The following is a 25,836-nucleotide window of genomic DNA, read 5'->3' on the forward strand; positions in this document are numbered from 1 at the left end:
GTTGTGTATAGGCACAACGCCTGTTTACCCTGGTACTGAAGCTTGATTTGTTTAACGTTTGTGTAGCTGCACAAGCCAACGGCGGTTTAGCCTGCCAGAATAGGTGGAGCCAACATCTAAATGAGTTTGCTTAGAGCGCCACTGCATCAGAGTCCTTCGACTAAAGTGTCGGCCATCGATTCGTACGCAGCCTTTAGCACGGCAAGTGATGTAACACTTGTTCCTTTATCTCAGGGAACCAAGTTTATGCCAGTAACTGGAGCATTCCCTTTCGAATCCTCACCTCACATTGCATATGGGGAACAGAGATCCCACTGGACTACGCCCAGGAAGAGGCCTCTGGTGGAATGGGCCCTCACACCTATAGGGCATTGCTAGCTACAAATTAAGCTTCAGTACCAGTGTAAACAGGAGTTGTCCCCATACGCATCATGAAGTGAATGTTTGAAAGGGAAACTGTGGTTAGGTTTTGCTGGTCCTTTGCCAAACACTCTGACAGATGATGACTGGTGAAACTTGACTGAAGAAAACCCTAATTTTCTTCCTCAGCATTTTTTACTTGTTTTCTAATACAAATATCAAATCCATATCTAAAACAAGATCCATTTATGCGCGCCCTCTTTCAGGAGCTGGTGTACTCACCACGGTAGCCGAAAAATCCCACGGCCTGCTTGTCTACACTGGGGGGAATGACTGTCCCCACAAAGTAATTAATTAAAGACAGCATGATGGCGATGAAGAACAGGATCTGAGCCTGTGGTGGAGTGAAAACCAAGATGAACAGTTGTGTTAAAAGAAAAAATATTGGGAGATTAGCAAAAACAGGAAAGTGGAACATACCTTTGCCTCCCAAGCCATGCCAGCGAATGTGATGCAGAGGAGGATGACGACAGTAATCGCCCCAATGATCCTTACATCATTGACATCGTCCACCATCTGTGATTTGTAGTCCTGAGAAGAGATTTAAACGGTCGTGTTGTCTGTTCACTTTGACTTACTTGCATATTCCCTATATTTACTTCTATTTTTCCACATTTAACTTCTGTGTTTCATTTCTGAGAAAATGGACCAAAAATATTGGTGACCCCAAAGGGACGTGAAATCAGAGGACTTCTTGAATGTGTGCATATCTCACCTTGAGAAGATCTCGGACGGTCTCTGAGAACCCCACTGTGTGGAGTGCACAGGCGATGGCGTTGGCGAACGCAAAGAGCAAACCGATGGGTGCTCCAAGCTCTGGACCCAGACTCCGAGAGATCATGAAGTATGTGCCACCTGGAGGAAAGATCACAGATGAACCTCCCTGTGGAGTTTTGACTTGACAAGTTGGCTTTGCTTGTTGAAATAATATGCCTCACTAAATGTGTTAAACAACTTTACAACTTAAAACACTGCATTTCTTAGACAAGTTTACTTTCAGGTTCTTACATTGTTTTAAGGATGTTATTATATTTTACTAAAAATAGAACTAACATAAAGTGAAATGCGTCTTATTTACTTATTTACGTTCCTGTTTTTTATGGTGAATAATTCACTTCACTCACCAGAGTAGACCTTCCCATTAGTGGAGATTGCTGACACCGATGTTGCTGTGATCGTTGTGACAACGATAGACATGAAGATAATGACGTAGGTCAGAACTGCAAGTGAAAAGACATAAATAGCATGTCAAATTAATTCTGTTAGGAAAGGTATTTGAGAAGTGAATTAAACTAAATTCAAGTGACTTGAACTCAGTTAAACCAGATGGTGGATCGACTCACTGAGTCCGGCTTGAGACGTGATCCACGGTAGCCGCAGGTACATAATGACTCCCCAGATGTTCAACATGGCGCGAATCTGAAACACAATCATAGTAAAAACATTAGTGGTCTATAAATGTGTTCCTTAATATTACTTAAAAACAAGATAGAATCATAGTTCACCCCATATTTAAAACAGAGAAATAAGACATTACAGTTTGCATAAAGGACATGTATTTATTTCTTTATTTGTATTGCAATTATTTTCCTGAAAATTAAGCCAGGGCTTCAAACTTATGCAAGTGAAATTATAGACCTGAGAAAATGCTTCAGTGCTTCATGAAAAAATACATTTTAGGTACACATTTATTAATCTTTGATCATATGATGCAATGATTTTCTTTAAATATACTTGCAGTGTTGGGGGTAACACATTACAAGTAACGCAAGTAACATAATCAGATTACATTTTTTCAAGTAACTAGTAAAGTAATGCATTACTTTTTTTTAATTTACAAGATTAAGTTACTTTTTCAAATAAGTAATGCCAGTTACTTTGTTTTCCCATTTATGGACTGACAAGTCACCTGCCCCCATGTTGAGAGAAATCAGAAGGGCAGAGGCGTTGTGTACACTGTGTAAACATGTTACTGTAGTTCCATATTAAACGTGAACATTCATTAATTCATCTCACTCACAAAAAAAACAACAGATTTAGATAAACTAACATTTGTGTTGAACCTTTTTCTCCTAAAGGTTGAAGACGGTTAAAGGTTGAAGATGAATTTACTTTTCCTTCAGCCTGAGGCTTATTTATTTCACTTTTTGGTGTGAAAGTGCTTTTACAAAAAACTTAACTTTTTCATATTAAAAACAAACAAGCAAGTCCTGTCCAGATTTTAAAAAGTAACACAAAAGTAAAGTAACACATACTTCACACATACTTTCCATAAAAAGCAACTAAGTAACGTAATTAGTTATTTTTTAGGGAGTAATGCAATATTATAATGCATTCATTTTAAAAGTAACTTTCCCCAACACTGTATATTTGTAATGAATTGTGATTATGACAGATAAACTTTAATTTTGGGGTTTTAGGATACCTATACTGATGTATGCATATCAATGGCCAACTAAGAATGGTTTAGCTGAAACCACTGAGAAAATAAATAAATAAATAAATAAATAAATAAATAAATAAATAAATAACTCAATGGATTTGAACAAATGACGTAGGTGACTAATTTTGCTTTAAAAAAAACACAAATTTCACTGATAAGTTTTTTTGCAGTATTTGTCACTGTACTGATGACTAATTATTAAAAACAAGAATGATATTGTATTTATATTTACATTAAATCATCTAACAGATGCTTTTAACCAAAGCAACTTACAAATGAGGCCAACAGAAGCAATCCACAAATAAATAAATAAATAAATAAATAAATAAATAAATAAATAAATAAATAAATAAATAAATATGGGTTCACTGAGAAAGACATCTAACAGGAAAATCTGAGCACTGACCTAGGCATTACTGTAGCTCACCATTTAAAATCTTAGAGAAACATCTAGAGATGTTAATAAGATCACATTTATGATTGTTGCTTTCTCACCATGACTCCCAGAACCCATCCAAAGCGAACAAGCTTGACTTTGGGCCGTCCATCGTCCTCTGGTGGTGGGGGAAGATCATCAGGGTCCGGCTATTGACAGGAACATCCAGAGAATAAACATCAAAATCAAATATGTTGCCATATAAACAATCTTTGAGAGCAATATTCACTTAGACTCACTTGCATGTTAGTTAGACATGCATTTTGTTTCAAATGATCACTTCTTTTTTTTTTTACTTACTGGTTGGCGCAGAACATCCAGTGATGGCCTGGTTCTTTTAATACGTCCTGCCCATGTGTCTTTGGCATAAAAGTCATATTTTGGCACAGGATCGAGTGGATTGTAGAATGACATTTTTTTCAAGTCCTTCTCATTCCCAAAATCAGCCTCCACGGTAACACCTTGAGGCGGACCATTGTTGTCCGGACGGCGAAGACCCGGGATTAAGTTTCTGATGCGATTGATATATTTGGCCATCGTGGGCTTTCCAGTACTTCACACTTTAAGATGTCGACCGTTCCTGTTTAATCCTTACGGAGATCCAGCACATCCACGGAAAACACAGCGCCCAGGCGAGTGGAGACGAACAGACCTTCCTCTGCTATCAGAAATTGAGTTGCGTTTTCTTTTATACCTTAATTGAGCCTACTTAAACACACCCATTATTAGACGTACACAAACATTGTTGCAGAACCATGACTGGCAGTTCTTTGTATTGTATTCTCTTGCTATCTTTGAAGTCTTCTTCAGAAACATCAACAGACTGGTTTCCCAACATGCCACATCTGTCAAATAGAGAGTTTGTCTACCAACAGTTTGGACGTGTGTGAACACTGAATATCCTTCATCTAAAGTGAGCAATGAGCATCATAAATGAAATGATTAAATATTATTATTGGTCTAAAAGACTTGCATGACTTGCTTGTTTAGCTGCACAGGCCAGGAAACTCGTCGTGAACCTGGGCTTTTACATTAACTGTTTCACCTAGACAAAAATGACATGAAATGGAGAGACATTTGCTCAGATGCTGCTCCTTCCAGCTCATTGGCTTTATCTCAAATGTTTCTCCTGAAATAAAGGCAGACCTAAATGAGTCAATGGTTGTCATCTGGTAAAGGTTTAGAGCTATAAAATGAACGTGTAGAGCAGGTCAGATCATTTGATGAGAAATGTTTGAGTTCATATTGAGGCACAGACAATCTGAGACACTGAGTTTTCATCTGATGTATATGAGATTACTGAGGTCTTTTTCTCAGGAAAAACATCTGAGAAGAAGGAAAAATCTCTATTTGCCATGTAATATCACTGCTGTCTAAAAAAAAAAAAAAAAAAAAAAAAAAAAAAAGTATATATATATATATATATATATATATATATATAGGGATTTGTTTATATAAAACCTTCAGGATATACACAGGGATAAAATGTAAAGTTTGGTGTGTGTAAGTGCTACTGAAGTGGAAATTTATGGTTTTCTGTCTGTTCTAAGTATTTTCTAAATTATAGAGCGACAAAAATGAGATACCCCAAATTCCCTCTGTAAAAACTTTTGACTCTAATATGTCCAAAAAAAAAAATGAAATAAATAAAATAAATAAATAAATAAACAAGAATTTTGAAATCCAGTGTTTTTGTATTACATTTTTGTACTAGAAATGTATGCAAATTAGAGCATATTTCAATAAATAATGCCTCATTTGCATTTTTAAACATAACACTTTAGAAAACATAATACATTTTTCATTTACAATTTTCAGTTGTCAGTGTAATCAATCAACTGTAGGTATGGCGATAACTATTTTTTTGTTTTTGTTTTGTTTTGTTTTTATCCTATTCGCCTGCAGTGTCTCGCCTCAAACATTTGAATTCCTGGATATTGCAAAGATTTCTTCCTCCTAAGACCTAGAAGGGGGTTTTTTGCTGCTCACTAATACTTTTTCTCTATAAAATCTGCTTTTATTGTGAAAAACACTTTATATAAATGTTTAATTGAGTTTAAACTCTACATCAATGAAAAAACTGGTCATTATGACAATACATAAAACTTAATAGCGAGATAATAAATGTTATGAAAATGTACTGAGAACATTTCCATTTCTGTAATGTTCTGATTTTTCACATATGGAATTACTGTAAAGGCACTGATTTGAACCAGCAGTACCAGCATTTGTGCGCCGTCTGATATCTGCTACTTTCATTTAATGTTCTCATTCATTTGTTATGAGTAATAATATGAAATGTTTTGTTGGTGACGTGCGGTTTCTTCGGGAACGTGAACCTGCTTCATCACGTTTGTTCCAACTATCTATACAGCGGTATTTGGTAAACACACCCACATTCTCATCTAACCAATCAGATCTTGGCATGCAGGTGGTGTTTACTGGAACCATCAAGCTTTTCATGAGGGCAAAATATGGATGGCCAAAGGATATGTAATTTATAGAGTGGACATCAGCCAATCAGTTCCATTCCTAGAATTTAGATTTCAAAGAGCACTTGAGTCAACAATCAGAACGGTCCGAAAGAACACAATAAACCGTTTACACAGTTTATACAAGTTTCAAGGAACCGTGTGCCATAAAAAGGTTATTTTTATGAACACTAAAAGTTCTTACGTGGCTTTTATTTTTTGTCATTTATTGGAACACAAAGCCCATTTGGGTGGGCTTGTCGACTTTGTGTACTCTTGTGTAAGTGACCTTGGTTTTCAAAACGTCTTCTCTGTTAACAAGTACAAAGAAAAGTGCAACCAAGAAATGAGGTGTTGCATGCACAGAACACTCTCAGAAATGCGTCAGCGACTGGAAAATGGAGGAAAAAAACTTTAATAGCTCATTTGTTGGACATTATTAACAAGCAGGTGTGTAAACACGCAGTTAATGCTTATCTTCTTTTCTGTTCTAATGGTGCAAATAGATTATAATTATCAGGTTGATACATGATTATTTTTCCAAATTTTATGATCTTTTTAATGTTACATGAATAAATACAAGAGTTCACTTCGGTCAAATGTCTATTTGTGTTCGATTTGTTGTGTTTTTCAATAGTGTGTTCTTCCTGAATTTGACCCCAAACAGAAACAATGTGACTGTACTAAATAAGAATCAGCTTTCTGAAAAGTACACGTCAACTTTGTGGTAAACAGAGGAAAAATGTTCACTAACATCAACCAGCTGGGTTACTGGTATGCCCTGATAAAAACACGTTTCAGAACCTAAAATTGGATTCTGTTTATATCACTGGCTAAAAATAAGTATCTTTCAGTGCGTAAATGTCTCTGTCATAATCATAAGAAGCCACAAGAACAATTTGCTGCTCTTTACTTCTGTAAAATGTGAATTGAAACACCAGATAATATCTGTAAACAGTGCATCGGGTCATTTGTTTACTGTGTATGAATTAGCGTGTATATACAAGTAAAATATTATGATTACAGAGTTTAAAAATGAAGACGGACACCTACACAGAACAGCACAAATCTGCCTGCTTTCATTCGAGATGGTACGGTATGTACTGTGAGGAACCTTTATCTTTTGCTGCAACACCCTCTGACGCAGCTTCTAATAACGTTAAGCAGGCATGTCCGGTCTCAGAAACGCATTTTGTTGTATTTCTGCTTTTTTTTATGCTCAACCACCTCTGTGAACAGTTTCCTGTCTGTCTGACCTTTCTCATGTGTGCCCTTACACAAAATTTTTATTAATTCTGATTAATTCTGACCAATCTTAATTAATCAGATTTCTTACAAAACAGAAATGTGCTCTTATTTATATTTAATGTTTTTAAATATCCCCTTATCAGTGTTGGGGAAAGTTACTTTTAAAAGTAATGCATTACAATATTGAGTTACTCCCTAAAAAGTAACTAATTACATTACTTGGTTACTTTTTATGGAAAGTAATGCATTACATTACTTTTGCGTTACTTTTTAAATCTGGGCAGGGCTTGCATGTTTGTTTTTAATATAAAAAGTTCTATTTTTGGCAAACGTAAAAGCCTTTTCACACCAAAAGCCTCAGACTTCGAGAAAAGTGAATTCATGTCTGTATAATAGACCACAGAAGAAAAAATATAAACTCTTTAGCAATATAAGGAAAACTAATGTTAGATTATCTTGAGTCATTTTTGCTTATTAGTATGGCTGAATTGGGTCATTGAAGGTTGGCAGCAAGTCATTGATTAATAAAATGGTATTAAATGCTTAAAAGATATTTGTATTATTTAACATATTTAATTATTGCAGGTTTGCATCATATTCTGAGATGAATTTCACTGTTTTTATTCATTTTGAGGAGTGCTGAATCTGTTTTTTGTGAGTGAGATGAATTAACGCTTGTTCACATTTATTCTAAAACTAACATCTTACTCCTGATTTCTCTCAACATGGAGAAAGGAGAGCTTTTAATCAATAAATGGGGGGAAACTGGCGTTACTTATTTGAAAAAAGTCAAACTCAGATATTTTCTTGTCAATTAAAAAGTAATGTGTTACTTTACTAGTTACTTGGAAAAAGTAATAATATTACGTAACTTGCGTTACTTGTAATGCGTTACCCCCAACACTGCTCCTAATTACCTGCTTCTTATTTAATATTTCACCAAAAGCAAACACATGACAAAGAAAGAACGAAACTAAGAAAGAAAGAAAGAAAGAAACTTAAGAACTGGCATACCTAATATCTTAGCAATGATTGTATTTTACAAGATAAAACATCTACATTTAATCTTGCATAATGAAAATCATAAGATAACCTGGCTTATAAACAGATGAAGTCAAAAGTTTATATACACCTTGCAGAATCTGTGAAATGTTAATTATTTTATCAAAATAAGAGAGTTCATACAAAATGCATGTTATTTATTTATTTATTTATTTTTATTTTGTACTGACCTGAATTAGATATTTCACATAAAATACATTTACATATATAGCCCACAAGAGAAAATAATAGTTGAATTTATAAAAATCACCCCGTTCAAAAATTTACATACGCATGATTCTTAATACTGTGTAGTTACTTGAATAAATTACAGCTTTAGTGATAGTTGTTCATGAGTCCCTTGTTTGTCCTGAACAGTTAAACTGCCCACTGTTCTTCAGAAAAGTCCTTCAGGTCCCACAAATTCTTTGGTATTTCAGCATTTTTGTGTATTTGCACCCCTAGTGAGGACAACTGAGGGACTCATATGCAACTATTACAGAAGGTTCAAACACTCACTGATGCTCCAGAAGGAAACACAATTTATTAGGGGGCAGGGGGGTTTTATTTGAAGATCAGGGTAAATGTAACTTATTTTGTCTTCTGGGAAACATAGAAGTATTTTCTGTAGCTTCTGAAAGGCAGTACTGAATTCGAAAAAAAAAAAAAAAAAAAAAAAGGCATTTAGACAAAATAAGAAAAATGCACACATTTTCATTCTGTTCAAAAGTTTACACCCCTGGCTCTTAATGCATAGTTTTTCCTTCTGAAGCATCAGTGCATGTTTGGACCTTCTGTAATAGTTGCATATGAGTCCCTCAGTTGTCTTCAGTGTGAAAAGATGGATCTCAAAATCATGGAAAGGGTTCAAATACACAAGAAATGCTGAAAAACAAATAATTTGTGGGACCTGAAGGATTTTTCTGAGGAACAGCGGACAGTTTAACTGTTCAGGACAAACAAAGGACTCATGAACAACTATCATAATACATATAAACGCAGCTGTGAATCATTCATGTAACAACACAGTATTAAGAATAAGTGTATCTAAACTTTTGAACGGGGTCATTTTTATAAATTCAACTATTTTTTCTCTTGTGAAATATCTTATTCAGATCAGTACTAAATAAAAATAAAAAATAACATGCATATGATCCCTAATATTTTGATAAAATAACATTTTGCTGATTATGCAGGGTGTATGTAAACTTTTGACCTCATATATTGCTTTTTATATTTCTGGTGCAAACTGCAGTTCACTGGCTTTGTAGTAATGTTGAATCTAATCGATTCTGAAAATGAAAACTAACTTCGGAATCATTGTGACTGTACTGATCTGAACCCAAAGCAGCAGACTGTGACCTCTTTAGAAAGGCTGCTGGCCTATCGAAATGAGATCTACCAACCCAGAACCTATAATTAGCATGTTGTTGACTTCAGGGAAATACAGGAGTGAAGGAGCACCGACAAGAGTGAGTGCTGTAAACGGAGAACGGCAATAAGGTAAAACGAGAATAAAACCCAGACGAGAACACCAAAACACCAGACAGACTTTTTTTTTCATGGAATTTACAAGAAAATATCTGCCCATGGAATGGGAGGAACGCTGGAGAAGAGAGAAAGAGCGCAGGAAAAGGATGATAGACGAAGGAGGAGAGAAGGTTGAGGAGGAGAAAAGGAGGCTAAAATGGATCATGTCCTATAACGACAGCAGGATAGGAATGAAAAAGGAGGCGGTGAAGGAAAATGAGGGTGACGATGTGGAAGAGGATGAACTGCAAAGGTACCACAGACAAAGTTACCCGGGTGAGATCTACCAGACTCTGGAGGAGATGAAGATGGAGAACGTCCTCACGGACATGAACCTGAGCACAGAGGATGGGCTGAGCCTCCACGTTCACTCACTTGTCATGGCTGCGGTGAGCTCCTTCATCCAGCAAAAGCTCCAGGAGAGGGATGGAGATGAGAAGGAGATCTCACTGAGATTAGGTCCTGAAGTTATTGGTTCTGGTTTGGCTGCAGTGGTGGAGTTTGCCTACACTGGAGCCATCATCAATCTGAGCAAAGACAACATGACGCAGATTCAGACTGCAGCTGTTAGTCTGGGAGCTCCAAGAGTCCTGGAGCTTGTCAAAGTGAAGGAAGATGGAGGTAATAAGAAAGAAGAATTGAAAAAGATCTCAGTGGAAGAGCAAATGAAGGTCGGCCTGCAGTCCATGCAGGACTTATGGGCCAAAAGAGTGGGATGCGATGTAGAACTGGTTGCAGAAGGAACAGTCTTTCATGGTAAGGCACCTGAAGACAACGTAACTGGCAACATAATTAGGGATTAGATTCGATTAGATAGATTAGATAACCCACATAAAAAATACCACTTGGACAAGTAAGAGTGATGCTTGCCCTTAAAAGTCAACACAGTGCTAGTGTTGTGGGTGGTTGCCACTTGCCAGGATACTGCCATATGGTTGCTCATTGGTTTCTTTTGATTTCATTCCATTTATTTTTTAAATCTGAACATTTGAAATTTAAACAGAAGAAAAAGATGGCCAATTTCCCCCCCACTTTGTCAGCTGCTGGGCTTGGCTTTTATCAAGCTGTAGAGAAAGACAAGACACACTAAAAGACACAAAAAAAGAGAGAAAAAAAATACAGTTGTGCCATTAACTTCACAGTTCTTTTAATTACATCACATTCCATGCATTATTCAAATCTGAATGTTTGAACATTTGAAATTTGAATTTGAGCAGAAGAAAAGGATGACCAATTTCCATCCCTTGACTTTACAAACCCTTTAATTCCATTACATTCTATCCATTTTTAAATCTGAATGTTTTGAAAATTTGAAATTCGAATTTAAACAGAAGAAAATAATGACTGTTTTCCCGCCATTTTTCCCTCCATTTTAACAAACTGTAGACAAAAAAGACAATAACAGTTCAAATGTGAAAGTAAAAATATGACAGTTATGTCAGTGACTTCACAAAGGTTTCAAATATATTCCATTGCAGCCTCAATTATTTAAAATTGGAATGTTTTAAATAAAAAAAATAAATAAATAAATTAAAAAAAAAGTCTAAAATTGTTCCTCTCCATTTTGTCACTTGCTGGGACTTGACTTTTATCGAGCAGTAGAAAAAGACATGAAAATTTAAATATAAGAGAAGAACAGAGGTTGATTACATTTTTTATTATATTCCATCCATTATCCAAATTGGAATGTTTTGAACATTTGAAATCTGAACTTGAACATACGGAAATACCAACCATTTTTCTCCCTCCATTTTGTCAAATGCTGTGTTTGATTTTTATCAAGCTGGATAAAAAGACAACAGTAGTTAATGATAAATAATAACCACTTATTTCCCTCCATTCTGTCAGTTTGCTATGCTTGAATTTGTTGTTTAAGGCCTGGTTTCACAGACAGGGTTTAGACTAAGCAAGGATTAGGCCATAGTTCAAGTAAGACATTTAAGTAGTTTTTATAATCATGTTTTAGAAAAAAAAAAAAAAAAAGAAAGAAAGAAAGAAAGAAAACATTACTGGTGTGCATCTTGAGGCAAAACGAAGGCACAGACATATTTTAAGATCATTTAGTGCAAGTTTTGTTTAGTTGAAACAGCTCAGACTTACATTTCAGTCTGGGATTAAGTTTAAGTCTTGTTTGTGAAACTGGGGTAGAAGTGTAAAACAGAGGTAAAGAAAAATGTCAATGATTAAAAACCTTTTAATTCCACTCCATTCATTATTTAAATCTAATTTCAGCACATCTGAAAATGTAATTTGAACAGCAGAAAATTACAATCATTTTTCCTCCATATTGTCAGTTTTGTAGCGCTGTAGAAAAAGACACTAATAGTTTAAAAAAGAACAGAGGTAGAGAGAGAGAGAGAGAGAGAGAGAGAGAGAGAAATAGTTATATTAGTGACTACCCTTTTGATTTCATTCCACCCATACATTACTCATTACTTGTTTTAAAAATGTGAAATTTGAACAGGAGAAGAGAATGGCAACCATTTCTCTCCATTTTATAAACTGCCCTCAAGCTGTAGAAAAAGACAACAATAGTTTAAGTAAATAAATTACAAATTTCAATACTGTCTTTAAACAGTGCTGACTCAATTCTTTGCCTCATGAAGCTCACAGGGTGCTCCTGGCAGCCAGCAGTGACTACTTTAGAGGCATGTTTACCAGTGGTATGAAGGAGAGCCAGCAAGAGTCCGTGCCTCTGCTGTTAATTGGAGCTGCTGAACTTGAGGCCCTCCTGCACTGCGCCTACAGCGGTGCTCTGCTGCTCGGATGGGGCTGTGTGTTTGAACTTGCCTGCACCTCACTCCAGTTTCAATTTCAGCCAGCTATCTCGCTCTGCCTCAAGTTCCTGGAGCAAGAAATGGACGTCCACAACTGCCTGGACGTGGCGTCTTTCGCAGAGGCCTACGGCATGGCTGACTTGATGGAGCTGGCTGAGGATTTTGTTCTCAGACGCTTCCAAGAAATATCTGCCACCCCAAAGTTTCAGGACCTCCCGGCCGAGAAGCTTCTGCAGTTCCTCCGATGCGATGCGCTGTCCATTCCATCAGAGCTGGCTGTTTTCCGAGCGGTCGTCACTTGGGTGGAAGCGGATCCCACCGAACGGCTCCCGCAGGCCGAAGAGCTCATGCGTGCTGTGCGTTTTCCATTCATGACCTTCCGAGAATTTCGAGAAGTTCGTGCTGTGAACCTGAGCATGGAATGCAGTGGAGAAGTCGAGGTTGAACTCTACAAATCAGCACTGAAGGAGTTTGGATTTGGCATCTCTGACTGCGTGGCGCAGCGACGTATACGTCACCCCAAAGACGCCCTGGTTTTGGTTGGAGGTGATGAGCTGCATCCAGACATGGGGAATCGGATTCCCAGCAGGCAGCTCTGGTTTGCCAACTCTCTGAGAAGTGGAACAGGCATCGTGAAGGAGATTGAGTGGAGATTGCTGGGAGAAATGCCAGATCAGCCCAGATTTAGACACGGCGTTGGGGTCCTTGATGGTCAACTATATGTAGCTGGAGGCTGCTACTTCTACGCTAAGACTGACACCATGAAATCTGTTTACAGGTAAAGTAATGGCTATTTAAAAATGCCAAGAAATCAAAAGTGCTCTTTTGTGCTTTTAATATATAAATTTGTTATACAAGTTAGCAAGTAAGCAAGCATGGTTTTGTCAGGCTATTGTAACATACTGGCTATTTATATTTTAAAATTAAAATAAAAAAAACAGCCTGTCGACACTGATAGCTTTGTGGTCAGCGTGCCAACATATAGCACCATTGCACTTTGGGTATCCCGAGGTCAAGTCCTGGCTCGTGGACCTTTCCTAATCCCTCACCCCCTCTTTCTAAAGTAAACTAACTGAATATTAGAGATTATTTTATTTTAATTAATGTTTATTTTATTTTACATCAAGTGAATCCTTTATGGGGTCAAATTGTATTAATTTAGTTTAAAAATACATACATACATTTTCTGAATGTGTCAACCTGAATTTTCCCAACATTTTTCTGTGACCTGTTTTTCTAACAATACATATATATTAACAGGTACGACCCTGAGCGAGACCACTGGAAAAGGCTGTCAGACCTTCATGAACTGAGGAGTAACTTTACGCTGGTGGTAAGTGGAGACGGCCTGTTTGCCATCGGAGGAGACAAAGACATCAACACAAATCTTGACAGTGTGGAAAAATACTCACCAGAAACAGATTCCTGGAGGTAAGAAGAGAAAGTAAAACAGCATAAAAGAGCAAGCTCATATATATATATATATATATATATATATATATATATATATATATTTTTTTAAGATTCCTTTATAATAATTAACTTTACTCTTTCTGTTTATTGTAAAAATGTAAAAGCAATGTAAAGAATGAACTGACTGACACCTAGTGGCTCTTAGAAGCACAACAACATATCTTTAAATAAATTATGCTTGGAGAAACATCGAGTAGTATGAAGATGCAGACTCGGAGCCTGCTGCATCTACAGTCCCGCACCCAGAGTCCCGCATTCTCAGACCCCTCGTTTTTCGAGACAGCGCCACCTTTCAAATTGGATCGGATAAACACATGGATAAACACGTGAAGAACCGAAACACGGTGAGTATCGTCAATTTTATTCAATGATTTCTTTTTTAATCAAACTACTTTATAGCTCATCGATACACCAACATATGAACAGTCTATTTAATATTTGTAATGATAGTTTGTAACAAAATTTGAGCCGTTAATGTATGTTTTTTCGCCTTTTTTCCCCGAAAATATTTTGATAGCTAACGTTAGCCTTTAACCTTGGACTTTTTGTAGACAAGCCATTGTAAAAAAAAAATGATTAAATGTAGTTGACATTAAAGTAGACCAATTAAATACATTAAGTGTGTTAATATCAAAGAATGTCATCATTAATTATTTAATCAGATTTACCTTTTTTTAATTATCGGAACTTTTCTCCTAAAACTATAAATTGAATTAATTAATGCCAGAGTAATTATTTTACTTTATATAATTTATATAGACTACTTAAATTAGGTCTTAAAACGTAAGTATTAAAATGGATTAATATTAATTTTACTGTGATATGAAGTTGTTGCCAGCCATTTACAACTCATAGGCTACAGTTGCCTAATAATCAAATTTGCTATGCCTTCACTATGTATTAACCAGTCTATGGTATTAACATGTGAGTTAGAATGTGTCATTTGGCCTTTTTGGGGGGTTCCTTGTTTTAATTTGTTTTGACTGAAATTTGACTGTATGGGCTCTGTGGGGTGGTCTTAAATTTTGAATTTGAGTTTGACTCTCTTTTTTTTTTTTTTTTTGAAGATGGATATAACAATTCAAACGGGGAATTCACTTCCAGAAATACAGAAATGTAATAAATGCTGCAGTGATTTTCACTGCCCATTCTGTGCCCCGATATATTTCCAACCGACAAAGTTGTCCAAAGTTCAGAAACATGTTAATAAAGTCACTAACACAATTCTTTCTTCCTTTTTTCTTTGCTTTGTCCTGTTTACAGCAAGATGACAGTGATTAAGGTGATCGTTAAATAAAGTACAGAATTGTTCATTATTGGTGTTTTGTCTATTATTTGAGTTTTGCTTCACATTCAAAATATCAAAAAACAGGTTTTGTAATGTTAGCATGGTATAATGTTAATTAGACCATTATATGTTGAGCTGAAAGAAAAAAATGGAATTTGAAACATTGTACAAAAACAAACTAAAACATTGTAGCAATATAATGTCACATAATATTTTTCAGATGATAGTTCAATTTGTATTTGTATCGGTTGCATCAGTAAGTTCCTTTCAATTACACCCACGCTCAAAAAATAAATACTGGGTAATTAGTTAGTTTGAGAACACAATGATTTTTTTTTTTTTTTGGCACATGCATTAAGCAGGGAACGCAAATATTTATTTGGATAACTTTAAACAAAAAGAGACCGTAATATTGCATTCTAATGTTTTCAATGGCATTTGGATAAGGGTGTTATACGATCTTCCGAACAGCAGGAGGCGCTGTCTCGAAAAACGAGGGGTCTGAGAATGCGGGACTCTGGGTGCGGGACTGTTGATGCAGCAGGCTCCGAGTCTGCAGCTTGATAATGTTGGGGGAAACATCTGATGTGTCTGTTTGGAGAAAAATGTTGCTCTTTCGCATTTGTCTTAAGAGTTTCTACTAAAATTTTGTGGAGAAATAAAATGGAGCTATTAAATATCGACTTTTCTGTCCTATGGATCAGCTTCTGCCATCCTTTGGACCAAGCCTTGAGCGGTCATGCTGCCACCGTTTGGGGAGGCGAGATCTTCATATCAGGAGGCTTCAACTGTAAATACGTATGCCTGGTGTCCATGTTCCTCTACCACCCAGAGAGGGGAACCACGTACCTCGCCGAGATGACCCACGACCGGGCCCAGCACTGCATGGAGAGCCTGAAAAACCGTTTCTATGTAGCTGGTGGAGTGTGCAACCTCCGTAAGTACTACACCGATCAACTAGTCTGTGAGATCTACAACCCTGTACGTGACATCTGGATGGTGTTCACTCCTCTTCCCATTCCCCACGTCGGCGCGGCCTCTGCCGTCCTGGAGGAAAGGCTGTATATTCTCGGTGGTTATTGCCAGGAGGACTATAGCGAGTCCAGACTCACTCATCGCTATGACACTGTGACTCAGAGATGGGAAAGTATGGGAAAGATGCCTGGTCCTGTCACAGATATACGCGCATGCCTCCTTCATCTGCCTGATCAAATCAGAAAATGAGCATAAGATGAGCACATATTTATTAGCTTTACTTGAAAAACTACCAAGCTGCCTTGAAGAGAAGCATCTGAAATGTAAACTCGTAGGTGATTGCTTTGGAACGTAAAGGGAGCAGGTCTGAGTGTCATAAATTATGCTCTTTGAAAGTCCATTTTAATTAGAACTATTTCATTGCTACGTTTTGGTATGTAAATATTTATATTTATAGTTGATATTTCTTTTATCCGCTGTCCTGTATGATTTTTTCTTCCCACTTCTTGTAATTAGTTGTTTAAAAAATGTAGACATAAAAATATGTTCAGCAGTAAAATACTGGGTTATTTTAGAGTATATTTTATGGTTGACTAATAAATTTCATATTGACAAATAAATTTGACTGTGAAAATACCCACAAAAGATTATTTAAAGCTATTTTTGTGTTAAATAAGAAAATATCAAGTAGACATTACAAATGGTAGCTTTAAAAAGGAATATTTTGTTTGATTCAACATTAAATTTATTATGCATAAACATTTAGGCTGCAACGACCTAACATGAACTATGGAACATAAAAGAATACTTTTGCTGAGAAACTCAGTAATTTGTGTTCATATAGTGAAAGTACGGTGGCCGGGAAGTGCAAAACAACATACAAAGTGTGAAACACTTTTACGAAGCTCGAGACAAATTTACATTTTGGAAAACATTTTTACCTATCATAAAACACAATTACATGGGAAAAACGATTTTACCAAGGACGAAACAAATTTACATTTTAGAAAAAAAATTTACAAGACGCAAAACACTTTTACCAGTCCCGAAACAAATTTACAATGACAGATTCTTTACGGAAAGGGAATGTACCGCACACCGGAAGTGACGCGAGAATGTACCGCACACCGGAAGTGACGTATGAAAGGTGTTGTTGTTGGTGGTGAGCGCGGTAAATTTGTGTTGTGGAGTAAATGGCGTAAATAAAGTTAATGGTGACCAAACATGGACTGCGGCCGAGGGATGTTTTGCCCGTTTTGTGGCAAACACATGAGCAGCTTAACGCGGTTTTGCTTTACGTGTGGTCGGTGTTTGGAGTTCCTAAAGGACGTGGACCAGACGGAAACACCGGGGACGTCTCGACAGCCGGACAGTGCTAAGCAAAGTAAGTTGTTATTTGTTATTTTTTAGTGTAGCAAAACGCTAGCTATCTGAGGCCATGTGAATAAAAATCAGTAATGCTAATAATGATTTTTGAGCGGGTTATAACTTTCTGTTTTGAAATGGAACTCTGTCCATTTCAGCAGAACAACCATGCCCATCGTACAAACAGTTCATGGAGTACAGAAGCTTGAAGTCAAAAGAACGGCAATCTTTTAACTATGGGCCAAAAGGAAAATTTAAGCCTAAAGAAAGAAAACACATCCAGGTAAGTTGTACTGACCGTCCTATACAACTTTGCAATGCTCTAAATATATATGTATTTGTGTGTATGTGTATATTTATTTTACCTATGTATACATTAATTAAATATCTTTGTTATTTTACTAGATAAATGTAGGACTGATGGTGCCACATGAAACTGATGGAACTGATTTAAAACCTCTAAGAGGGAAAACACTCCCGTTATTTACAGACCCGGAGGTAGCAGCACCTGATCTGCTGAAACAAGCTGTACAGAAAATGAGAACATTTAACAAGGACATGCCTGAAGGACCTTATGTCCTTTTGTATCCAGACTGCTCAGAGGTGGTCCATGTGCCTGGGTCAGAAAGGCCATTCAAATTGGCAGAATATAAAAAGGAAATAGGAAAGGCATATTCCAGGATCACTTTTTTCATTTGCCTAGAAAAACACTATAAAAGAGGTTAGTGGATCTCATGAATCAGTATTTTTACGTATTTTGATACTGCTGGAGGATAGATAATGTTTGATTTATTTTTTTCAGTGGATGATACCTCAGACTCTGATTCTGATTCTGAAATTGTCATCACAACAAGAAGCACAGCTGAGTTCAATCAAGCTGACACTTTGGTACATCAGTTATTTCTATTTTTTTAAATATTTATGAATGTTTGTATTTATTTATTAGATGTACATTGGATTTTATGCATACAATTTTTGCCCTGGTCAATAATTTAGTGGAAATAAGTTTTTGATTATTTGGCAGTAACTATTATACAGTATCACAGGAAACCATTCAGCATTGATATATGCTGTATGTGGTAATGGAACAATAATGGAAGCTGTTGATAATTTTACCTGTTTCCTCTCAGGTTTTTGAACCACAAAATCGAAGTACTCCCAAACTCAAACTGGAAGATGAAAGGTATGAACTTTCAGGCGTGCATGGGTTGAAATTATTTCTTTACTTCTTCACTGGAAATAATACTAATACCTCATATTTTATTGGGCTACAGGGCTTTCACTACCAGGTAAAGGGCAATTTAACATTTTTTTTCATTTAACTCACAAAATTGTGATAAAACTACTAGCAGATATTTCACTACTTATTCACATACACATTTTACATTTATATTGCTGTTTTGGAGATGTTTTACCACTTTTGTTCACCTGGAAATACAGCAAGACTGCACATAAACTCAACGTTGCTACGTGCTGTCGGCTGTTTCTGTAACTGACTGAGGTGCCCCCTCGCTCCCTACCTAAAGGACCCACAGCTGCTTTACTTAATTCACCTGCAAGAGCTTATTGGTGTGTCCTAAAAACATAACAATAAGCTCTTGCAAGGGAATAAACACAAATGACAAATTAACCAAACCATTAAAAAAAACACGTGAGAATGAAGTGGGGGGGATGTAATGAGAGACAATGATTTTTTTCTAGTGGTAATCAACCAATAGGAATCTTGGCTGTATCTTGGTGTATACATAATGTTTACATGATTTGACTGTAGGTTTTAAGATGTCTAAAACACCCACTCTAGCCCAGAACACCTTGGCCACTAGAAAAGACCCATTGTCTCTCATTTCAGTTGTGGTCTGGTGGTTAGAGAGTTGGACTTGTAAGCAGAAGGTTGCTGGTTCTATCTCAGTGCCAGCAGCCAATGACTGAAGTGCCCTTGAGCAAGGCACCTTACCCCCGTTTGTTCTGCAGTGATAGCTGTCTTACTGCATACTACTTGTAAGTCGCTTTGGATAAAAGCATCTGCCAAATGAATAAATGTAAATGTAAATTTCATCCGTTTGACTCGCCGATGAAGGCTAGATGCCATATTGCATGACAGTACTTTTAAATAATCTATCCTTAAGTTGTTGATGTGATCAGAGAATTCGCTCTGAAGAACTTGAAACAGAAAATACCATTTGTGTAATATGATGTATAACTTTTATTATTATTATTATTATTATTATTATTATTTTACCTCTACTACTGCCTTTTACTCAAAACTACATTATAGCCTTTATCATGGAGCTAATAATTTTTATAATGTTTCAGAGATGCACCAGGACATTCATCAACAATTCAGCCAGGACAGGTAATAAGGCAGACTGGCACCATGAAATTTCTTGCTTTCAGTGTTGTTGTTTCAGACATTTTAATCTTTTTTTCAGATAATGATATCTGATGATGAGGATCTGGATCCACCTGAAAAAAAATCCAGAAAAAACTTCTTGCTACAGGTAAATAAAAAAAATCATAATGACTGACATAATTTAAACTTATTTAACTGATTACATGGGGAGGACATTTTTGTTTGTAAGATGTTTTAACATGAAAATAATAATTTCCCAACAGTAAATACACAGACCTGTATTCACCAAATGTTGAGCAAGAGGACGAAGAGCCAGTTGCTGCCAATGTGAAGAATTTCCAACACACAGCAATGTAATATGACAGCTTTTGACTATAGCACTCCTGTTTTTTCACTGTAAAATAGTTCTGGTATATCTGGAATATCCACAAATTAAGTCACTTTTTGTCATTACAGGGAGGAGACGGACATTACATTACCTGACATCGTAGCAAATCTCTCACTTCCTATTGATCATAAAAGGGTCAGCCGGTTCAACATCTCAAGGGCTAATGTTTGGGATGGGGCTGTCAGAGGTTTCAAGCGTACAACATATTCTGAAACCTGTGACATGCTGGTCAAATTTACTGATGATACTGGTGTTCTGGAAGAGGGAATTGACACTGGTGGTCCAAGACGAGAGTTTTTAACTCTACTAATGAAACACCTAAAAGACCGGCCCATTTTTGATGGACCAGAAGGACATCGATTCTTGGTCTACAATGCAAATGGTATGCATATGGGTTAGATGTGTACTATAGGCTACTAATGGTTGGTTAATGATCATTGACCATATATATCACATGACAAATGCATGTATATTACAGTATATAATGCATTGTTTGTTTTTATTTTGCAATATGACTTCATTCACAGCTGTTAGGGAGGATGAATACTACCTGGCAGGAAAGATGATTGCTGTGTCAGTTGTGCATGGAGGTCCAGGACCCCATTTCCTGTCAAAAGATCTTGTACATTATCTTGCAGGCCAGCCTTCATTCAAAGCACCAGTTAATTTAATAACTGATGCAGAAATAGGAAAAGCTTTGCAAGAGGTGAGAATAGCATAAGGCTACGGTATGGTAGGGCAGAGTTTTATATAGTTCCTGCAGTGTTTTGAAACAGTGTTTACTTCCTATATCCAGTACAGAATTTGTTTTATTAATTTATTAGTTTTTGATGGTGTAAGATTACACTATGCTGTGTATGTATCTCATTAAAAAAATAGGCAAAGAGATACAGTGCTTACAGTTATTGACTGGGGTGTTTATGCCCCTTTTCATGTGTTTCAGATTGAGAATGCTACTTCGTTGGATGCTCTGCACGAATGTATGATGAGACACAGCACAATGTTACAGACAGCAGGTTGTCTGAGACATGTGGCTACTGTGGAAGAAAAGAGAGAAATTGTTTCAGACTACCTCCAATGGTATATTATTGACTGCAACTCATCTGTAATTGACAGGTAAGATGATATTTGTAGTGATGAGATTGTCTTCTTTATCACATTATGTGAATGTGATATTTCATTTTTTTTATTATATTGGCTACAATTTTTAAAAAACTGTTTTTGCTTTGTCATTGATGTATTGTGCGTATACTGATGAGGGAAAAGATTAATATTACTATTTTAAATTGAATCTATAACACAACAAAGTTTTGAAAAAGTGCATGGGGCGTGTAGACTTTGTAAGTGCTCAAGCCACCCAGCCGTCTGTGTCATTCCAGTCTTCTGTTTCTGTGTAATACTTAGTTTGTAACAATTAACTTTTAATGTGCAATGTGAAAATAGGGTTCTTTAAATCAGTTTTCAACACAACCATGTTTTCCCCCAAATGTATGTTTGTTAAGGTGGATAGTAATTGTAAAGAAAATAGTTTTCTTTAATTTAAATTCAATTGCCACTACACAGCAGTGAAACAATGTTTGTGTTCACTCTGTAGATTCAGGGAGGGTCTTTCAACCCTGGAGTTTTTGACTGCACTACAGCAACACCCTACTTTGCTGGCCCCTGTCCTGTGCCACTCTGAAAAGCAACTTACTGCTTTTGACCTTGAGGTACTCTTCAAACCTGACCTCAGTCCTTCGGGGAGTAATCGAAGACTTAAAGAAAGTCAAACTGTGGGCTACTGGGCAGACTATCTCCTTGATTGTGAAGGTTTGTTAGTTTATTTGTTTTTATAACTAGTTAAGAAAACACATGTCAGTTAAATTTAACATTTATCAGGGTTCAAGCATTTCTGGACTTTAAGTACATAAGCATCAAAAAAACTGTTTTATTTAGCAATAACTTAACCACCTAAATCACAGAAGGAAAAAAGACCAAGCCTCTTCGAGCTTAAACCCCTAATTATGTATCTGAATTGTTTTTCTTTGCAGAAGGCCAGGCTGCTGTGTCTGTGGAAGATGTTTTGATGTTTGCTACTGGGCTGTCTTCACTTCCCCCATCTGGCTTGGAACCACCGCCAAAAATACAGTTCCTGGATAACTCTGCGTTCCCAATGGCAAATACATGTACAAACTCCTTGAAATTACCACTCCTAGACTCATACATTTTGTTTAAGTCACAAATGGACTTTGGAATTCAAAATAGTCCAGGATTTGGCTGTTTTTAAGCTAAATGATGGATGAGTTAAGACTCTGAAAACGTTGTTGTTAAAGGTTCACTTTAAAGTGCAGTTGCCAAAATTGTTTTTACAGTGTAACAGTATGTGAGCATAATTTTCTTACTGTCAACATTTTGAAAATGTTTTAGATTTGTGACTCTCAAACTGGGACCCCTTTGTGAATCACTGTTTTAGATAAAGAAACAAGTAGTTCAAGAAGTTTTGTTTTATATACTACAAAAAAAGAATAATAAATACTTATTACTAATTTTGATTAATTTACTTCACACTTAAAAACAGTTAACCTGTGGGTGACAGATTCATAAACATTGTGTTCAGACAGACAGCAGTATTCCACCACTACAAAACCCCTCCCTTTTTGACCATTTCATAGCTGAGCCATTTCTTTTAGTTTCATGTACAGTTCTGATGCAGACTCCCAGTTCTCTGGCTTCTGTAACTGATTGTGTTCCATAGCAAAGTCCAAGTACTCCTGCATGTTTGGGTCCCCACAAGGAGTCATTGACAGGCTAGCCTCAGGAATGGCATCCAGTTCAGCCTGTTTAATTTGAAATCTGCAGTCTCTGGAGCCAAACCTATGTTAAATAGAAAACATAAGCATTTCTTTTCATTTAAGCTAAAACGTGAGTTATAATACTTTTCTCTGTTTATTACCAATGTATCACCTGTGTGGTAAGTAGTAGAGTTCATTGGGCACTCCTCCTGGACATGCTGCTGTTCTGGAACGGCGAATCCTGTGACTGTTCCACAGTCTCACACACTCATCCAAGTCCTTCTGAATAACATCACCAAAGCAATCTCTCAATAGACACTGATGCTCATGACTCCCGTTGAAGTATCCAGCTTCTCTAAGGTCTGCAAATAAATCCATCCAGAACTGAGACCTATAGAAATTGATACAAATTGTAGTTATATTTTTAAGCATATACACATATGTTTGAATAATAAAATCAATGGTTAGTCGTAATGAAATGTATGGTCTGCATCTTTTGGTCATTCGATGTTCTTTTCAGGAACAACTACTTTTCCTGGAGGGCTGTATTTGTTTTACATTTTGTACTGTATTGAAATTTATTGTGCTCGTTTTTTGTTTTTCATTACTCCTTCCTGAGAAGAAAATATAATGACCAAAAAATGCAATCACCCTTTATGAAGACCACTCACCTTCCCTTTCTAAATATAGACCACCAGGACTCAATACGCTGGTTATTGCTAGATGAGCCGTACATGTGGCTGGATGCGCCAGAGTAGTAGTCACTGTGATGGTGGCGTAGCGTACACTGAATTGCAGCCATTATCCCGTTCTCAGTGCCGCAATCAGTCCTCAGTCTCATGGGGATGACACCGAGGTTTTGCACACATGACGTGAAATAGTGAGCAATCACTGTTGGGTTATTATTTGTTGGTCCACATTCAAGCCACAGTACTTTACGTGAAAATCCATCTATGCATCCCGATATGGCCAAACCGAATGGCTTAAGTTTATCATAACCATCTGCGTGCCACATATAGTTAGGTCCCATTGAATGGTAGGTTCTTCTTATAAACCTTCTGCGTGTTCTGCTCTCACACCCTCGAGGATTAAGCTCCCGGAGCAAATTCATCACATCATCTCTCTTCACTCGAAATTTGTACTTTTGTTTAAGTACCTGCCACATCATGCGGTAGCCAAATAGTTGTCCAGGTCCACGAAGTTCCAGTCTGATGGCGTTACTCACGCAGTTTGGAGAGGAATAATCCTTTCTGCGGTATAACCCCGCTTCGTTCAGTTTACTTTTAAGAGTCCTCAAGCAGATGTTTACACCATGTAGACTTGACAACATGTCCACGATTACAGCGTACGAGTGGCCCTCGTTAAAATATTGAACACACTGATGCAGTATGTCTGGTGTTTCCGTCTGGTCCGCGTCCTTTAGGAACTCCAAACACCGACCACACATAACGCAAAACCGCGTTAAGCTGCTCATGTGTTTGCCACAAAACGGGCAAAACATCCCTCGGCCGCAGTCCATGTTCGGTCACCATAAACTTTATTTACGCCATTTACTCCACAACACAAATTTACCGCGCTCACCACCAACAACAACACCTTTCATACGTCACTTCCGGTGTGCGGTACATTCCCTTTCCGTAAAGAATCTGTCATTGTAAATTTGTTTCGGGACTGGTAAAAGTGTTTTGCGTCTTGTAAATTTTTTTTCTAAAATGTAAATTTGTTTCGTCCTTGGTAAAATCGTTTTTCCCATGTAATTGTGTTTTATGATAGGTAAAAATGTTTTCCAAAATGTAAATTTTTCTCGAGCTTCCTAAAAGTGTTTCACACTTTGTAATGTTGTTTTGCACGTCCCGGCCACCGTATGAAAGTCATGGTAACCAAAACAGCTTTGTTACCAACAGTCTTCAAAATACTTTATTGTATATTCCACAAAAGAAAGGTTTAAAACGACATGAAGGTGAGTAACTGATGACAGAATTTAAATATTTTTGGGTGAACTATCCCCTTTTATTTATTTATTTATTCATTTATTTATTTAAAGAAATTGTACTCTAAATTAGAAACTAAATCTTCCAGCAGGTGGTGGTAAATGTCTTTTATTCATTTATTCGATACGTTTAAACAGCTGATTCAGTAAATGGCTTTCTTTATAAATGGGCCTTTGAATCATTGATTCACACGATTCGTTCAAAACGCGGATTCATTCAGAAACTACACACCGCTGTGTTGATCTGAGAGATACATTGATTCTGCTATGGCTTCAAAGGTAATATGTTCTCTGCAAAAATTGAGCAAAAACACTTAATGTAGTTTTTTTTTTTTTTTTTTTTTTTTTTTTTTTTTTAAATATGACACAATATCAGTATTTACTGAACTGTTGTATAAAATCACATTAGATATATAAAATAACAATAGATTGGGACAAAATCAGCACTTATGTTATATTGCTCTTGCTGCTGTGTAATATCCTGTGATATGTGATATATATAGACAAAGCACATGCAGGAGGATTTTTGGGTAAAATATTTTAATCGCGTTATTTTTTCATCACTAATTAATTAAGTTAACGTGTTAAACTGACAGCCTTAATATATATAAATATACATATATGGGTGGGCTTGTCAAGTTGATAATGGCACCATCTTGGATGTGTCTAATATGCTGTGGATTATTATTTTTATATTCACAGATAAATCCCTATCGGATACGGTGCATTTCCTGACTCTTGCAATTTTCTCTTGCAATACTTAAGCAATCATGTCATGCGTCCATATTTTTCAACTAGCTCTATAGCCGCTGTTTCACTAATGGCTCATTTTAATGAATTGTTCAAAATTATTTGAATTGCCGATCCACA

General features: G+C 36.6%; 4 protein-coding genes across 4 annotated transcripts; 2 read left to right on the forward strand and 2 right to left on the reverse strand.

Annotated features, from left to right (window-relative positions):
- Positions 1-12: 12 nt before the first annotated feature.
- Positions 13-3,956, reverse strand: LOC127168575 (solute carrier family 12 member 3). The gene is made up of 7 exons (XM_051115565.1): positions 3,600-3,956; positions 3,359-3,448; positions 1,764-1,839; positions 1,545-1,640; positions 1,136-1,275; positions 841-951; positions 13-754 (listed from the first exon to the last, which is right to left on the reverse strand). Exons 1-7 carry the CDS (start codon positions 3,834-3,836, stop codon positions 623-625), a joined length of 882 nt encoding a protein of 293 aa, XP_050971522.1. The 5' UTR covers positions 3,837-3,956; the 3' UTR covers positions 13-622.
- A 5,556-nt stretch (positions 3,957-9,512) lies between these two features.
- si:ch211-63p21.8 (kelch-like protein 33) lies at positions 9,513-16,351 on the forward strand. The gene is made up of 4 exons (XM_051115251.1): positions 9,513-10,345; positions 12,196-13,144; positions 13,627-13,797; positions 15,832-16,351. Exons 1-4 carry the CDS (start codon positions 9,622-9,624, stop codon positions 16,349-16,351), a joined length of 2,364 nt encoding a protein of 787 aa, XP_050971208.1. The 5' UTR covers positions 9,513-9,621.
- Positions 16,352-17,316: 965 nt separating this feature from the next.
- On the forward strand, positions 17,317-22,805 carry LOC127168405 (G2/M phase-specific E3 ubiquitin-protein ligase). Its single transcript, XM_051115255.1, has 10 exons — positions 17,317-17,486; positions 17,626-17,750; positions 17,873-18,188; positions 18,270-18,355; positions 18,598-18,650; positions 20,274-20,587; positions 20,733-20,911; positions 21,149-21,321; positions 21,800-22,014; positions 22,236-22,805. The coding sequence occupies exons 1-10, from the start codon at positions 17,327-17,329 to the stop codon at positions 22,469-22,471; spliced, it is 1,857 nt and encodes a 618-aa protein (XP_050971212.1). The 5' UTR covers positions 17,317-17,326; the 3' UTR covers positions 22,472-22,805.
- Positions 22,806-22,827: 22 nt separating this feature from the next.
- Positions 22,828-24,924, reverse strand: LOC127168403 (uncharacterized). The gene is made up of 3 exons (XM_051115253.1): positions 23,648-24,924; positions 23,149-23,367; positions 22,828-23,058 (listed from the first exon to the last, which is right to left on the reverse strand). Exons 1-3 carry the CDS (start codon positions 24,493-24,495, stop codon positions 22,851-22,853), a joined length of 1,275 nt encoding a protein of 424 aa, XP_050971210.1. The 5' UTR covers positions 24,496-24,924; the 3' UTR covers positions 22,828-22,850.
- Between the last annotated feature and the right edge of the window lie 912 nt (positions 24,925-25,836).

Source organism: Labeo rohita, chromosome 7 (genome assembly GCF_022985175.1).
Source record: "Labeo rohita strain BAU-BD-2019 chromosome 7, IGBB_LRoh.1.0, whole genome shotgun sequence".
In the NCBI taxonomy this organism is placed as follows: domain Eukaryota; kingdom Metazoa; phylum Chordata; class Actinopteri; order Cypriniformes; family Cyprinidae; genus Labeo; species Labeo rohita.